An 18,695-nucleotide genomic window follows, 5' to 3' on the forward strand; every position below is an offset into this window, starting at 1 on the left:
TGTGAAGATGTAGCGGCGGCACATCATTTGTGCAATGCAAATCCCCGGACTCTTGACGATGCTATGGATACGTTGTTACGGTGGCAGTGCACCAATGCGGCTCTGAATGCTCGATCTACTGGTAGAATACCGGGTAGTACACCGTTAGAGGCTATTGTGTCCCGCGTAGACGGATGGGGACACAGTATGGGTATGGGTAACTATATTTACGTGCCCCTATCCACGAGGGTTCAGGCACGCCCACCCCGGATTCAGCCTCTGACATCGCCAGTTGTCGATTCTGGGGCGGGTGGGGACACAGTGATAGGAGTACAATCAATAGGGAGCTTAATCCGGTGGGAGACAGTTTAAGAGATAGATTGGATTTTTTGTCTAGTCGGGTGGATGAACTGTCAATCGGTGGACAGCGGGTCGCTCAAATGAGTGTTAGTAGAAACACTGGTAGCCTTGGGCGGGAAACGCCTAACGCCCCCCTCTCTGCTATGGAGAGACTAGAAAAAATGGTGGAACATCTGATGACGGAAGTGGCAGAGTTAAAGGGGCGGAGAGCGAGTAGCCCAGTGGGGGGGGGGGGGGGGGGGGGACAGGTCGCATTTTGGTAACAACAACAGGGGGCAGTTCCAACCTAGGGATAGGTCACCTTCAGTGGGTAGAAGGGAGGGGTCTCCTTCACCACCGGGAAGGGAAAGGGTGCCTCCTAGATGTTATCTTTGCAATAAGGTGGGACACTTTCGAAGGGAGTGTCCACAGTGTAAAGGAACGAAGTCGTTAAACGGGAAAGGGCTGGGTCAGTAGGCCTTAACCCAGTCCAAGAGAGTAGTGGTAGACGGCCTCTAGCAGGTATGGTACCGTTGGGTACCGGGTGCAGGGCTGTCGGCACCAAGGGGGTGGCTGGCAGTTCTGTAGGGAAGAAATCTGTAAGTTGAGGGGGGGGGGGTGTAGAGATATGTACACGTCAGAATTCGGCGTCCATCCAGAAGCCAACTTTACAGAGTGATCATTGTATCATCATCATGCCCGAAGACCAGACCCCTGGGGGAGGGGATATGTGTCAAAACATGAAAATCGATGTAGCCTTGGGAGAAAGTAGCCAGGATAAAGTTACATGGTGTGACCAGGAGACGAGTATGACCTCGGAGGAGGTGGTTGCAAAAACTAACGACGTCGCAGGGGGGGGGGGGGGGCACCTGGAAAGGGGGTGGCTGTAGAAAATGCGGGCGTAACAGTGGGGGCAACGGGTGGGGTGGCTGAACAGGAAGGGCTAGCATCGAAAGAGTCACATGTAGATCGGACTGTCGAAAATGGGGTGACCTTGGAGAGTAGCCGAGATAGGGTTACGATAGGGGGTAACCAGGGGAAGGATGTAGTCGTAGAGACTGTGGACGTAGTGGCGGTAGCACATGAAAAGGGGGTGGCTGCAGGAACCATGGATGTGGCAGTTGAGGCGACGGGAATGGCGGCTCAAAAACAGGGGTCAGTTTCGACAGTGGTGGTCGAGGGGGTGACGGCACATTCTGGGGGTGTAGATGACGATGTTAGGGACAGCCCAGGGGTGGGTGATGTTCCGGATAAGAAAAAAATGGTAGTAGAAGAAAGGAAGGTAATCGTACCTCCAGAGAGCTGTCCAATGGAAGGGCAGATAACAGTGGAGGCGGTAGGGACAGAGAAAGGGGAGGCAACACCAGTCATCAGACTTAAACCTGTAAGCGCTGGACCTATGTTCTCTGTACCTGTCATTGTAAATGGGTGTTCTGTAAATGCCACAGTAGACACTGGGGCTGAGGTGAATATCATTGCTGACCGAATCTATGATAGCATGGTGACTAAGCCTAAGGTTATTCGGGCTGTATCTCTGAATACCGCAGGCCGAGAAATGAAAATGGAAGGGATTGTTGTCGGTCCTGTGACCTTGACACTGGGAGATACCCATTTTCAGTCCAAAATGTATGTGGCCCCAATCGAGGATGATATGTTGTTGGGTTTAGACTTTTTGAGGGCTTGTAATGCAAAGTTGGATTTACAGGCAGGCACACTGACGGTTGGGGGTAAATCCATTTCTATGATTTGTGGATTGATTGGTCAGTCGCCAGTGGTGGCGAAGGTTAAGGTGCTAGAAAAGGTGGTGGTACCGCCAAATTCAGCGAAACACTTTCCCTGTAGTGTGAGCCGAAGTATGCCCACATTTGTGGTTGAGCCGAGCACGGAGTGTGTATCGACATTAGCAATGATGCCATATACGTTCCAGGCAGCAGGCAACAAGGCTAGTGTGTGTCTGGTGAATTTGGGTGATAGACCAGTAACACTCCAGGCACAGCAGGTTATGGGACATGCTATGGAAGCAGCACCGGTGGTAAATCACAAATTGCCGCCATCTGCTACGGTAAAAAGGTTGAAAGAATATCAGGGTGAAAAAAAGGTGGTACCTGAATTTTTGAAAAAATATGTACGACAACTCTTGTAAAGAGTTGAACTCCGAACAAGCGGAAAACCTGGCCGCTTTACTGGTTGAGTACCAGGATGTGTTTGCCCAGAGTGACTTTGACTTTGGCTCATTTACCACGATAGAGCACGAGATAGATACGGGTAATGCCCGGCCTGTCAAGGCAAGAATGAGGCGAACACCCCAATGTTTTGTCAATGAGGAAGAAGCTCATTTACAGAAAATGCTAGATGCAGAAATAATTCAGCCATCTGCGTCTGAGTGGGCTTCTGCTCCCGTACTGATTCGTAAACGGGATGGAGGGGTACGGTGGTGTATTGACTATAGAAAGTTGAACGAGGTCACTGTCAAAGACGTGTACCCGTTACCACTGATAGATGAGTGTTTAGACACCCTGTCTGGAAATATCTGGTTTTCTAAACTGGATGCTAATTCAGCATATTACCAGATTGGTGTTAAAGCAGAGGACCGGAAAAAGACAGCTTTTGTGACAAAGTATGGCCTTTTTGAGTTCGTACGCATGGGTTTTGGGCTGTGCTCGAGCCATGAACTTGGTTTTGAGAGGGTTAACGTGGAATGTGGCATTAGCATTCTTGGATGATATTTTGGTCATGGGTAAGGACCAGGGTGATCATTTGACTAATTTGCGGTCAGTCTTTAACAGATTTCGCGAATATGGTCTGAAGTTCAAACCCAAGAAATGTGAACTGTTTCAAACAAAGGTGGAATTTCTGGGTAGAGTGATAGGTCCCAACAGGGTAGAGATTGGTACTGTATATGCCGACAGTGTTCGGGAGTGGCCTATTCTCCGGTGCACAAGGGAAGTAGAGAGCTTTTTGGGCTTTGCCAACTACCATCGCAATTTCATAGCTAACTTTGCGGAAATTGCAGTCCCCTTGTACGAGATCACGGGTAAAAAAGCATTTATGTGGGGACCTGCTCAGGAGGCAGCTTGGGTTAAGCTAAAAGATGCACTGGTATCCACTCCGGTGCTAACTTTGCCCAACAAAGATGACCCATTCATATTTGATACGGATGCGTCGGACAAGGCAATAGGGGCAGATTTGTCTCAGCTGCAAAACGGCACCGAAAGAACGGTTGCTTATGCCAGCTGTAGCCTCACCTCCGAACAGAAAAAATACTGTACTACCCGGAAAGAATTGTTGGCGGTTGTAAAGTTTACCCGTCAGTTCCGCCACTATCTGCTGGGTAGGAGGTTCTTAGTGCGAACTGATCATAACAGTTTAACCTGGTTGTTAAACTTTGAGCAACCACAAGGTCAATTAGCCAGATGGTTAGATGAACTGCGTCAATATAACATGCAGATTCAACACCGACCCGGTAAGCAGCACATGGACGCTGATGCCTTATCACGACTGCCTTTATCACAACCATGCCCAGAATTTAAGGCAGGTGTCAGACTACAAGACTTGCCTTGTGGGGGCTGCAAGTATTGTGTACGAGCCAATGATAATTGGGGCTCGTTTTTTGACAACGTAGATGATGCAGTACCTTTAGCCACCAGGGTGGATCAACTGACACTGGTACGGCAGGTGGTTTCCGCTGTGACTGAGAGTGCGTCAGTGGTGCAGAGTACTGAGTTCCAGCAGTTGCTCACTGGGGGTATTGAGTTCGACCTCCAGCCCCAGAGTACAGGGCCATTGTGTACACATATAGATGTAGGTGTGGTCCCTAACAAAGTGCTGTCAGTAACTATTACTGAGGACAGTTCGGGTGACAACTCCTTTGTGGGGTACTCGGCTGACCAGATGAAGGAAAAGCAGCGTGAGGATCGGGGTTTGAGACAGGTTATCCAATGGTTGGAGACGCAGGTAGTACCCAGTGAGGCAGAATTGTTTCTGGGTGACCGTGAATCCAAGTGCTATTGGATTAACCGGGACACGTTTCATTTAGATGAACGTGGTGTACTGTACAAACGAATTGTGGATGATTCGGGGAGCAGAGAACTGCTAGTTGTACCCCATTCCTTGCGACGGGAGTGGCTCAGGGTAAATCACGACATTCCAGCATCAGGACACCAGGGCGTGGAACGTACCAAATGCAGAATGCGTGCCAGGTATTATTGGTACGGTATGTCTAGGGCTGTAAAAAACGTTTTGTTTACCTGTGTACAGTGTAACCGTTGTAAGAAGGGTAATAGGAAGGCGAGGAGCCCCATGAAACAGTTTCATGCGGGGGTTCCTATGGAGAGGGTACATCTCGATTTCCTGGGACCATTACCCAAGACTGAAAATGGTAATGAGTATGTACTCATGATGGTAGACCAGTTTACAAAGTGGGTAGAGTGCATACCATTGCCATCCCAGACAGCTGAGGTGACAGCAAGGGCAGCTATCAATGAGGTTTTCTCGAGATTTGGTTACCCTTTTGAAATATTCACTGATCAGGGGAGAAATTTTGAATCGGAGCTATTTCAAGAAGTGTGTAAATTGCTCCATATTCATAAAGCCCGAACCACACCTTATCGTCCATCTGCTAACGGACAGGTCGAACGGTACAACCGTACACTCATGGATGCTGTTCGATGCTATATTGACAAATCTCAAACCCGGTGGGATGATAACCTGGCTCAGTTGGCAGGGGCCTTACGCTCTGCGGTAAACCGCCACACAGGTTACACTCCTAATCACCGTATGCTGGGTAGAGAGGTCAATCAACCTGCAGATCTCATGTTCAGGCCCCCTGTAGGGAAGCAGCCGGCACATGTTGATGAGTATGTGGCCCAGCTTGAAGAATCCATCAGGAGTGCGCATGAACTGGCTAGGGATAAGTTGGGTGAGTCCCAGAAAAGAATGAAAAGGGACTATGACCTGAGAACAGCAGAACACAAGTATTCCAAAGGGGACTATGTGTATGTGTTGGACACGGCTGTTCTTAAAGGGGACAACAAAAAACTTAGCCCACCATGGAAAGGTCCTGGACTGATAAGGGAATGCATTTCCCCTTATTTGTACAAAGTACAACTCCGTAAAGGAGTGTCAGTGATCAACCATGACCGATTAAAATTGTGTAAAGATCGGAGGGTACCACCATGGTTAGATCGGGCAAAAGGGGAGTTACTGGGCCAGAAGAAGGAAACAACAGAACAGGGTAGACAAACTAGGGGAAAAACAAAGAGCCAACAAACTTATTGTTTTTGTATGGGGCCTTACACAGGTGAATTCATGATACAGTGCGACCGGTGTAAAGAATGGTATCATGGTGTGTGTGTGGAGGTAACTCCGGAGGAGGGTAGATTGATGGACTTGTACATTTGTCCCGTGTGTGGAGCAGACTCACCGCAGTGAGTACCGTCAGAGGGGTGGTGAGTACGGTGTGTTCCATGTTGTGCTTCTTAGGACTAGTTGCACTTTCACTTATAGTCGCCCCTCTTATGTAGTTCCTTTCTCCTTGGTTGTTGTCTCTATACACTGCTTAACCACGCTTTACTGTGCTTGATTGTTGTGGTTGGTGTGCTCGTTGATATGGTGCTTAATTATCTCTATTGTTATTTCTTACTTTTTATTAATTATGGTTGATTTCTTGAAATTAAGTATTGTCATTATATACCAAATGGACTGGTTGGTGAGTATGTAAATTGTTTTTTTTTAGGTTATATTGCATGATTTGCTGATTTGCTAATTAAAGTATGTATTTGCTGATTTTCTGTTTATTGGTTCAATGGTGTTGTACTTGCTGGTGTGGGGAGATGAGGTGCACGGATAAGTTCCCGACAGAGGACACTTTAACTATTCATTATGGTAGGTTGGCTTGTTCGGGTTAGTATTATTTAGGTCCTTTTGAACTGTTCTTTTCTTTCTCATAGAAAATGAATCACGAGGACCAAACAGTTGTGGGTAGGTGGGGGAGTGACGCTAGCCGAGGTGGACCCATCACCTCAAGAGGAGCCAGCCGAGGTGGACCTATCACCTCAAGAGGAGCCAGCCGAGGTGGGGCTACCACCCCAAGAGGAGCCATCCGAGGTGGGCCCATCACCTCATGAGGAGCCAGCCGAGGTGGAGACATCACCTCAAGAGGAGCCAGCCGAGGTGGGGCTACCACCCCAAGAGGAGCCAGCCGAGGTGGGCCCATCACCTCATGAGGAGCCAGCCGAGGTGGAGACATCACCTCAAGAGGAGCCAGCCGAGGTGGGGCTACCACCCCAAGAGGAGCCAGCCGAGGTGGGCCCATCACCTCATGAGGAGCCAGCCGAGGTGGGCCCGCCATCTCATGAGGAGTCCGTCGAGGTGGGTGTGTCGCCTTGGGAAGAGGACCTGGGGGAGGTAAGTGTGTCTCCACCGGCGGCGGCGGGGTCGTCACTCCAATTGGAGGATTCCCTGCCCGATATCCCCCCTTTCTGTTTTCCCAGGCTGATAGACTTAAAGGAGGGCTCTCCCCCTCCAGGATTCTTACCCCGGGGGAGACGACGGGGAATCTTGGGGGCATGGGAAAGGGGAAAGTTGCCTACATTCGGGTTTCTCATGTCCAGTCCGGGACTGTCCAGGCCGATTCTGTCCAGGTTTCCACTGGGGGTGGCCTTACCCCGGCCTCCACCGGGGTTGGGCTCGCCCAGATCTCAGTTAGGTCTGTGTTCCCCCCGACCCACCTCACCGGAATCGACCGAGTCGGTTTCGCCCAAGGATGCTGGGCGTACGCCCTGACCGGTTAGCCTTGGGGAAAAGAGGAAGGGGTCAGACACGGGTAAAGGACGGGGGGGGGGGGGGGGTAAGAAGTCTCGGGACTCCAAATGTCCAGTCCCAGGCTGTGGGACATGCACCCGTAAATTACGGGGAGTCTCCGTCGGCGGAAGGGGACACTAGGGTGGTCTCAGTTGGGGCAGAGCCCGGTGAGAGCTGGGCGGCTTCTCCTGGGCCAGTATTCAAGGGGAGGGATCGGCTCCAAGGGGTGGATGCCCATTTTCATCCAAAGTCTTGTGCCCGGGTAATGAAACTGGGCACAGATCCCAGTTTGGAGAAAGTGGTGCGGCACCACTATCCACACCGTATTCCCTGCCCCGTTATTGATGTGATAGGGGAGGTGTCAGTGTACATCGAGCCGGGTCACTTTCCACCTACGATGGAATGTTACCCGGCCTGGAACGTGGTAGTAGGGATTCATCCCCGGTTCGCAACCACGGTCCAAGACGCGGATAGGGGATGGGTGGAGAAGATGGCCACTAAAAATGGGGTGGCTGTCTTCATTGGTTTAGACTTTTCAGCCGACGTGAAGGGCCCAGGAGTTGTTGATGAAAGCACTCCTGGAGGCCAGCAAGTCGTCCACGCCTGTAGTGGCGAGTTTTGTTGGGGGGAATTGGATTTCGTGGCCCTCTCGCGGCTGGTATCCTTCTCCTCCAGGAGAGGTGCCCCCCAACCCAAACAATTCACTTAACCTCTTTCGACGGGGTGGGGGGGGGGGGGGGGGGGGGGGGGGGGGGGGGGGGGGGGTGCCAAGCGGTTAAGGATGCTTGTAGGTTGTTCCCGGAGGCTTATTTTGGGGTCTCCGGGAAGGTGTTTGCAATGGATGGGGAACAACGCCAGGCAGTGGCGCTTATCCCCGTCGATCGTCTTCTATTGGAGACAAATGCCCCTCATATCAGACTGAGGGGCCAAGGTCCTAGCGGCCCGAGTTACCTCGGAGAGGTGGCAGCCGAGGTGGCCAGGGTTCGAAACACATCCCTGGAGGCAGTACTGCAAAGCACTGTCTCCAACGCCAGGCGGTTGTACGGGCTGGTTAACCAGTAAGGAAAGGGGGTGGGGGGGGGGGATTATTCAACCCGTAGGTTATATGGGTTGTCTGTATGGAGCGGGTTGGTACCCGGCATTAGCTGGGAACAACCTTCCATATCATAGAGATATGTACTGAATTTAAAATATTGAACATAATTAGTTCCATATGGTGGGGAATTTTCACTGGTGGTATATTTCAATTATGGTCTGTTAGACAAGAGAATTAGGGCTAAATTCGAATAACTGTATATGTCTAATTTTAATGTTTTATTTCAGGTCTAACAATATTATCCAGTTAAATGTATTTCAGGTGAATGGTTGGTGTTCAGCATCCACTTGGGGAACAGTTAATTGGGTATGGGAGACCTGTGGGTAAGTAATAATAGAAGATGTCCCAGGAAGGGGGGTTGGATTTTGGGTAACTGGGAACAGACCTTATTTTTAAGGGGTCTCTTCTCAGGTAAGTATGTAATACCGAGAAGATGAAACAGGACATAAAATTATATTTTTCCTGGATGATGCGGACCTTTTCCATCTTTTGTGAGGGGGAGGGAAGGTATCTGCCATGAAAAATCCTGTTTTATCTTGTTTTCCTTAGGGAGAGGGTCCCAAATTATTTTGTGGGGGAATAATAGTTAATTCTCAATTAACTATTGCTAAGTTGAGGGATAATTATTTGAATTATGACTTTTTTAGTAAGGATGTAATTAGGAGGCCAACATCATATAGGGCGAAATATGATGGACCAGTTTTTTGTTAGGTTTGTGTAAAATAATGTAATATAGTTGCCTTGATTGACATTTGCAAAAAGGGCTGAGTTGGAATTTATTTAACTGTTAACTTTTAAGTGTTTAACTTTTAAGTGTTTAACTTTAAGTGTTCAACTTTAAGTGTTATTCAAGGAGTAGTTCTTGGTGTTTCATTATTAATATTCATGGATGTGACTTTAACTGTGCTTAATGCATAACTTTAATATTCCTGGATGTGACTTTAACTGTGCTTAATGCATAATTTGAATATTCATGGATGTGACTTTAATGGCTTTTCTGGATGCCACCGCCAGATAAGTCAGTATCTTTTTTACAAACATTATATGACTGTTTCTTTTGGGGGGTAGTCTTAACCTATAACAACAAGAAACCCTGGATGTTTCCAAAGAACCTGTTTATTCATGGATGGTCGTTGAATCCTGGCCCAGATGAGTCCGAGCCAGTAACCCGCTGGTGAAGTGTTTAATGTTCCCTGGAAATTCGGGAGGTGATCTTCTCTTCTATAAAACGGGGGAGAGTGTGGTGACTCGCGACCAGTCGACGACCGGATGTCAAAGTTGGAACTGGTCCGCCGCCTGACACCCCTGGAGACAAATAATCTACTGGTGCCTTACCATGTAGGGATTGGCGGGAAAAAGGGACCCACCCATTGGACGAGGAGCGTCACATGGCACAAAACGAGAGCAGACGATTCTAAAAAGGCCAAGCCCGCTCTCTTGCGACTGAAACCGATATAGAGGCCAGAAGCAAACTAATCCAGATAATCAGATAAATCGTAAGTAACCTTTAATTATAATCTAAATACTCGGTAAAATCACGACAATTCTACCGGCATAATTTAAAGTCCAAATATTAAAATGTCATCAGTTCAGTTAATTAGATTAGTTTGATTATGAATGGATACCTAATCCTATTATTATTAGAAACTCCTACATAGTACAGGTAAGCGGCCTGATAAAAGCGAAAAATATTCCATTTTAAAAACACACACTTGGCATATCCTCAACGTCCTTAACTGCGTTATGCTTCCAACTCCGTTCACTTTAGGGTTTTTTTCGTGCACGGTTCGCGTAATTAATACCGGTATCCGATTTGCTGTTGTCTGCTTGTTTTTCATTTGTGAGGTTTTTCTTCACAATTCTAGAACATTTTCAATACAAAATAAATTTCAGACAGGTAAGTATCTAAAGTCCGAACCAAATTGTTAACAACTACAATAAATTACTCTCCTACCTTTAATTACCGTTACATTTCCCCCACATTTTGTCCAGACACAAGTTCTGAAAAAACCAATCATTACAGTGACACAGATTCCACATATGAGACTGTAACGATGTCGCCAGTATCGACTTCGCTGAGATAGCATAGGGCAAAATACATGCAGTTTTCTGCCGGCTGCCATTTTGATTTTTTTATGGAATACTCTTCAAGAGGGTTGAAAGCCTCCAAAGTATGTGACATAATTAATATAAAACCAATTATCTCTAGTGGTATCATTAAAGCAAAATATAAATAATAATAATAAAATTAATATGACGTCATCACGTTTATTTTATATCATAACATTATGACGTTGTTAGATTAAGTTATATCCGTTCACCCCTCTTGGAGAATATTCCATAAAAAGTCAAAATGGCAGCTAGCACAAAATTACGTGCATTTTGCCCTATGCGATCTCAGTGAAGTCGATATAGGTGACATAGTTATCATCTAATCTGTGGAATCTGTGTCATTGTAATGATTTTATCAAGATTTCTGTCTGGACAAAATGTGGGTAAAATCTAACGAAAAATAAAGGTAGGAGAGCAATTGTTCGTAGTTTTTGGTTCGGACTTTAAATACAAACATTTACAAACACCAAAAACCATTAATTTTACTAAGTTTTTTGTTTGTTTATTCCTTAAATAATCGGGTTCACGTGACTCGTACAAATTGACTAAAAGTGGAGGATGATGAATTAATTGCTACTAATACAAAAATATAGCGGATTTTCTCTCTGAGACTATATATCAACATTACCAAATGTTTGACATCCAGTAGCCGATTAATATAAAATCAATGATCTCTAGTGGTATCATTGAAGAAAAATATGAATAATAATAATAAAATTAATATGACGTCATCACGTTTGCTTTTATAATATCATAACATGTTATGATGTTGTTAGATTAAGTTATATCCTTTCACCCCTCTTGGAGAATATTCCATAAAAAGTCAAAATGGCAGCTAGCACAAAATTACATGCTTTTTGCCCTCTGCGATCTCAGCGAAATCAATATAGGTGACATGGTTATCATCTAGTATGTGGAATCTGTGTCACTGTAATGGGTTTTTCAAGATTTCTGTCTGGACAAAACGTGGTTAAAATCTAACGAAAAATAAAGGTAGAAGACGAATTTTTCGAAGTTTTTGGTTCGGACTTTCAATACAAAAATTTACAAACACCAAAAACCATTAATTTTACTAAGTCTTTTTTGTTTATTCCTTAAAGAATTACCGATATCGGGTTCACATGACTCGTACAAATTGACTTAAAATGGATGATGATGAATTAAATGCTACTAATCGAAAAATATAGCGGGTTTTCTCTCTGAGAATATATGTCAACATTACCAAATGTCTGACATCCAATAGCCGATTATTAATAAATGAATGTGCTCTAGTGGTGTCGTTAAACAAAATAAACTTTTTTAACAACATGGTTCGGACTTTAAAGCGTTACGTAATTGTTGAACAGCGGGTTTCTTCCTGTAGTGTGTGTATTAGTGATTAATATGTGAATTATTTGTAATCTGTCAACTAAACAATTATCGGTGTAAAATTATTTGACGTAAAACATAGAACTATTGTTGTATTAGAGCCGGAATCTTTGCCTACTCTGATGTAGGCTGACATTTTGAATCTACATTATAGAGTTGTCTCCGACTGAGAGATTGATTATAACCGTCCAAATGTCCGTAAGGTTCTCGAACGGCTATCGATATGTTAATAGCAGCTTAATAATAGTTTGAATTTGTTTACTTTTTTTCTTTTTGTTTTCTTTTTTTTGGGGGGTTGGGGGGGTGGGGGTGAGGTGTTTTTCTGATGAGAGTGTTAAGAAACTAAATTCTTCTGTCGACAGTATCTTTATGTTACAGCTAGCACCCATTGGTATTTTGATGATACCGTGTTTTTCTTCTTCTTCTTCTTCTTCTTCTTCTTCTTCTTCTTCTTCTTCTTCTTCTTCTTCTTCTTTCTTCTTCTTCTTCTTCTTCTTATTATTATTATTATATATATACTGACTTCCCAAAGAAACCTTTCAAATTAGCAACACTATTTATCAACCTATTGAAATTTTATGTATGTACAGTTTCTTTTGGACGCCAGCACACACACACACACACACACACACACGGAGAGAAAGAGAGAGAGAGAGAGAGAGAGAGAGAGAGAGAGAGAGAGAGAGAGAGAGAGAGAGAGAGAGAGAGAGAGAGAGAGAGAGAGAGAGAGAGAGAGAGAGAGAGAGAGAGAGAGAGAGAGAGAGAGAGATACATACATACATACATACATACATACAGGATCGACCGCGTAGCTTGTAGGTTCCATGTAGGTTATGGTTGAGTTAAAATAGCATCCTTTTTATAGATGTCCTGATAGCTCAGAACGTATTGTGGCAAGTCTGCAAGTTGCATGAGACAATTTGTGAAGCCAGAAAGGATATCATTATTCTCTGTGTCAGTGCGTTAATATCTATGTATGTACTAGTCAGCCACACATACATACATAGAATAGCTCATTCAAGCGTTGTAGATTCTCCCCCCCCCCCCCCCCCCAGGTCCAGATCACGCTACGCCCCTGTGTAGATCACCAATTTAAGGATATATTTTGTTTAGCGTGTTATACTAATGGGAACATGGTATTTGATACCACATTTAATTCATTATTAGAGTAGTATGCCTGTATAAAATACAGATATGTTTTGTGAGATTGGACATCAATTCTGTTGCAATGAATTCCAGTAACACAGTTAACTTCCTGGTAGTATATAGACGACGGTTTTAGTTGCAGTCAGTGTGTATGGTTACTATTTATGTGTTCCCTTATTTCTTTCCATTATTATATATTATAAATAAATAGAAGAGAAAAAGTTCTTACTTATTTGCACGTTCAACATTAGATACAGGTCTAGGCTAGGACAGTCACTGATGGCGAGCACTCAACTGAAGTGATTGCGTCACAGGATCGAACCACCTCCGTGGATCCATCAACTCATTGGGGTTTTTTCTCGTTCCAACCAGTGCTCTACAATTGATTAAACGCCGTGGTATGTGATGTCCTGAGATAGGACAGTCACTGATGGAGAATACTCGCCTGAAGTGCTCGAACCACCTCGGTGGATCCATCAGCTGATTGTGTTTTTACTCGTTCTAACCAGTGCCCTACAACAGATGAAATGCCGTGGTATGTTATTTCCTGTCTGAGGGAAAATGCATATAAAAGATCCCTTGCTGCAAATGGGAAAAATGTAACGGGTTACCTCAGATGATTACGAAAGTTAGTTTTGGTTAACGACACCCCTGGAGCACATTAATTAATTAATCATCGGCTATTGGATGTTAAGCATTTGGTAATTCTGACACGTAGTCATCAGAGGAAACCCACCACAGTTTCCTAATGCAGCAAGTCATCTTTTATATGCACCGTCTCACATACAGGATAACGCATACCACGACCTTTGATATACTAGTTGTGGTGCACTAGCTGGAACGAGAAACAGTCTAATGAGTCCTCCGACGGGGATCGATCCCAAACCGACCGCGCATCAACTGAGCGCTTTACCATTGGGCTACAGGTCCCTTGATGAGTACGAGTCAGAATGACCAAATGTTGGACATCCAACAGACGATGATTAATTAATCAGTGTGCTCTAGTAGTGGCGTTAAACAAAATAAACGTTATCACTGATGGAAGTTACAGTGTTTTTTGTGGTTTACTGTCACCACATGAGGAAAATTAATTAAATACTAGTAATTTATTAATCATCGTTTATTAGATGTGAAACATGATAACGGTGGCGCCCTTAGCATTAGAGGAGTAAAGTTTGTTTTTGTTTAAAGAAAAGAAAGAAATGTTTTATTTAACGACGCACTCAACACATTTCATTTACGGTTATATGGCGTCAGACATATGGTTAAGGACCACACAGATTTTGAGAGGAAACCCTCTGTCGCCACTACATGGGCTACTCTTTCCGATTAGCAGCAAGGGATCTTTTATTTGCGCTTCCCACAGGCAGGATAGCACAAACCATGGCCTTTGTTGAACCAGTTATGAATCACTTGTCGGTGCAAGTGGTTTACACCTATCCATTGAGCCTTGCGGAGCACTCACTCAGTGTTTGGAGTCGGTATCTAGATTAAAAATCCCATGCCTAAACTGTGATCCGTACCCAGTACCTACCAGCCTGTAGACCGATGGCCTAACCACGACGCCACCGAGGCCGGTGTTTTTATTTAACGACATCACTAGAACACATTGATTTATTCATCATCGGCTATTGGATGTCAAACACATGGCCATTTGGACACTCATAGAGAGGAAACCCGCTATATTGTTTTCATTATAGCAAGGGATCTTTTATATGCACCGCCCCACAGACAGGATAGCACATACCACGGTCTTTGATATACCAGTCGTGGTGCACTGGCTGGGGCGAGAAATAACCTAATGGGCCCACCGACGGGGATCGATCCTAGACCGACCGCGCATCACATGAGAGGAAAACCGCTATATTTGTCCATTATCATCAATGGATCTTATATCAGCACGTTTCAACAGATCGGGCAGCACATACTACATACTTTGATACACCAGTCATGGGACACTGGTTTGGTCCAAAAGAAAACACAAGTTAGAGAGAAGGTCCACCCAGAGATTTGATCCTACGACTTCAGCATCTCAGACGAGCGCTCTACCGACTGGACTAGATCCAGCTCCCAATCATTGATGGAAGGTGACGCTTATTTTGTTTAACGCAACCACTAGAGCACATTGATTTATTAATCATCGGCTAGTGGATGTCAGACATTTGGTAATTCTGAGGAAGCCTGTAACATTTGTCTATTAACAGAAAGAATCTGTCAGTTTCCCATATTCAACACGTTTGATATACCTGCCGTGGAGCACTGGTTGGAAAGGGAAAAACCTAACCAATCAGAATAGAACAAAAACACACACACCCCTAAAACACCCCCCTCCCAAAAAAAAAAACACCAAACCCCCCCAAACAAAAAAAACAACATCCCCCCCCCCCCAACAAAACCCCCGAACAAAAGAACAACAAAAAAACCCCAAACAAAACAAAACAAAACAAAACAACAGCTACAACAAAACAACAAAACAGTAACAAAAACACGCACAAATTTGTATTTATAATTTTATTTGAGTGTACTTACGTGCAATAGTCTATTAGAACACTGTTGTTGGTTATTAACCCAGTTCAGATTTATAGTTAGTCAGTCAGTCAGACAGACAGTGAAAGATATTTTCAATACACGTTTTCACATTATATACATACAATCACTATTATGCATTATGCAGAATTATAATAAAGTAGTTAAGTAGTTCAAAAATAAAAAAAACAATCGGGGCTTCTAGATTATGCTAGCCCCACTCCGATGGCTAGTGATATTCAATGTAGGGCTAGTACATAACTACTATTGCCATGCTTAACGGCTATTGAAAACAAACTTTAATGGTCAAATGTTGCAGTTAAGTCTATTTTGTAACACTGAATATCCTGCCACCACTCCAACCCCCCAATGTTAATGTTTGTAAGCTGTATCTCCCTTTTTAGGTGACATATCTGATTATTACTATTATTTAGTAAAACTGTATTAACTTAAAGTAAAGTAGGGCTAGTGAACTTTTAATCGTGGCTTTTAACTTTGTTAAGTCACTGATCTCATGGCTAGTGGATTTTATACAAATTCTAGAAGCCCCGACAATACAGCAACATGAGACACAAACACAAAACAAAATCCCATAATAATTATGATTATCCTCATAGCTGTATGTATGTGTGTATTATGAAGCTGATGTGTTCACAAATTAAAAATACAAAACATTTCCGAATCATGTAATATCAAGAAACAGTCGTAAAATATAATGATGTAAAATCAAGAAACAGTCGTAAAATATAATTGTGCATGTAAATGTGTGTGAGCGAGTGTGTGTGTGCGTGTGCGTGTGCGTGTGCGTGTATATATATTTACAGTGAACCCCCGCTATTGCGACCATCGGCGGGACTTAATAGTGGTCTTAATAGTGGGGTGGTCTTAATACCGAATTACCAACATTATCATTCAAAATTATGATTGTTTGGTAAATATTGATTGCGAATTGTACGTCCCACCCTCCTTTTCGTTTGCCGTGTAAGCTGATAAAATTACTTGGCGATAACAGTGTATTAACATTTACATTAAAATGCAAGAATAATCAAGTGTCAAACCTGCTTCAGTTATTAGTAAGATTGGACACGTTTTTCTTTCTTAATTATTACACAATAGAGATTAACAACTATATAGACAAATGACACACTCCCGACGTGTTAGGAAGTCCACTCTCTCAAAGGTAATACAAATTCTCATTTGTTTTCTGGTTCTGTGAAAAATAAAGCAGTGTTCGAGATTAACGTTATCCCGATATCCCGGGGACTTCAATTACCCAGTATCCCACCAGGATACTAATGTAATGTAACGTTGAAGTTAGGTAACGGTATTTTCGAGCTCGTATCCAGTCTGATGCTATGCCGTAACAATATCTCCCCCAGCTCATACCCAGTCTGATGCTATGCCGTAACAATATCTCCCCCAGCTCACACCCAGTCTAATGCTATGCCGTAACAATATCTCCACCAGCTCGTATCCAGTCTGATGCTATGCCGTAACAATATCTCCCCCAGCTCATACCCAGTCTGATGCTATGCCGTAACAATATCTCCCCCAGCTCATACCCAGTCTGATGCTATGCCGTAACAATATCTCCCCCAGCTCACACCCAGTCTAATGCTATGCCGTAACAATATCTTCCCCAGCTCACACCCAGTCTGATGCTATGCCGTAACAATATCTTCCCCAGCTCACACCCAGTCTGATGCTATGCCGTAACAATATCTCCCCCAGCTCACACCCAGTCTAATGCTATGCCGTAACAATATCTTCCCCAGCTCACACCCAGTCTGATGCTATGCCGTAACAATATCTTCCCCAGCTCATACCCAGTCTGATGCTATGCCGTAACAATATCTCCCCCAGCTCACACCCAGTCTGATGCTATGCTGTAACAATATCTCCCCCAGCTCACACCCAGTCTGATGCTATGCCGTAACAATATCTCTCCCAGCTCATACCCAGTCTAATGCTATGCCGTAACAATATCTCTCCCAGCTCACACCCAGTGTAATGCTATGCCGTAAGAATATCTCCCCCAGCTCATACCCAGTCTGATGCTATGCCGTAACAATATCTCCCCCAGCTCACACCCAGTCTAATGCTATGCCGTAACAATATCTTCCCCAGCTCATACCCAGTCTAATGCTATGCCGTAGCAATATCTCCCCCAGCTCACACCCAGTCTGATGCTACACTGGAGCAATAGCGAGGTAGCAATAGACTGGGAACCGCTAAGTTGCTATTGTTTTTGTTGGATGTTTCCTCCCTTCAAATTTTATTTGAGATATTAATTCCACATATGCATGAAATTGATACAGGTAGGTTTATCATTAGTAATGTCAAAAACACTTATAGATTACCGTTAAATATTAATTTATGTCATTATTACGCAAACATAGATGCAGCAAATCTTTCTGCAGATTCTGTTTGATTGCCAATTTCACAAATTCCACCATTTCGATTGCGGCGTAGCAATAGACTGGGAACGAGAACAGTTTCGTCCAAGTTTGTACGATGTTATTTATGAATTTAATTTAAGAGGGATACTAAATTCTCAGGTGGGATACCAGATTTTAAAATGTTAGTATATAACTGGGATACTGCCCAAAAGTTTTAATCTCGAAGACTGTAAAGTACTAGGATGGTATAGAATTTGTTTTCATTGAAACAAATGTTACTCTGTGTAACCATTACTTTTCAACATTACTGCAAGTTATACAATAAAATGTCTGTTCGCCGTACGTACCAGAAATTAACTATGACTTCCAAGTTAAAAAGTAATACCTTTGTCTTTCGAGCAAAATAAATATAAGACCTTATTATAATTGCTAGTTTGCGCAACATGTATACCTGCAATTAACTTTAACACCATAGCGTTGACAAGGAACCATGATTGTACCGCGATATTTGTTGTTTGTCGCTCATGTCATGTAACTAGTAAATGCTGTGGTCGCATTTGTGGGGTCTAAATCCACAGAAAACGACCATTGGGTCTGCGTTTACTGGTCGTAATCCGTTATAGCGGGGTGGTCATAATACCGGGGTAGTTTTACAAATAAGGTAAAAAATAGCGATTCATAGCAAACTTTAAGCTATTATTATATGTATGTACAAAATAGTATATAATATCAAGAAACAGTTGTAAAACACAATTATAATTGTACATGCTAATGAATATATATGTGCATGTACATAGAAAGAAATAAGCAAACACATCGAATTGTAGACCGAATTTAATTCACATCCAAGTTGTAATGTGGGATTGAATGTCTGTAGTGTTGAATGAGCTGCCTATATGTTCCCAGTCAACTTCTGACAATATCAATTG

At 43.8% G+C, this 18,695-nt stretch overlaps 1 protein-coding gene across 1 annotated transcript; it reads left to right on the plus strand.

The window, feature by feature from the left end:
• The first annotated feature begins 3,051 nt into the window (after positions 1-3,051).
• Positions 3,052-7,101, plus strand: LOC121385902. Its single transcript, XM_041516693.1, has 2 exons — positions 3,052-5,551; positions 6,302-7,101. Exons 1-2 carry the CDS (start codon positions 3,052-3,054, stop codon positions 7,099-7,101), a joined length of 3,300 nt encoding a protein of 1,099 aa, XP_041372627.1.
• The last annotated feature ends 11,594 nt before the right edge of the window (positions 7,102-18,695 follow it).

The sequence above is a fragment of the Gigantopelta aegis genome, chromosome 12 (assembly GCF_016097555.1).
Source record: "Gigantopelta aegis isolate Gae_Host chromosome 12, Gae_host_genome, whole genome shotgun sequence".
NCBI lineage: Eukaryota > Metazoa > Mollusca > Gastropoda > Neomphalida > Peltospiridae > Gigantopelta > Gigantopelta aegis.

Coding starts and splice junctions, on each gene's coding strand:
- LOC121385902 (XM_041516693.1), top strand. CDS start 3,052: ATGGGTAAGGACCAGGGTGATCATTTGACTAATTTGCGGTCAGTCTTT. Junction 5,552..6,301: donor GAAGGAAACAACAGAACAGG/GTAGACAAACTA, acceptor AGTTGTGGGTAG/GTGGGGGAGTGACGCTAGCC.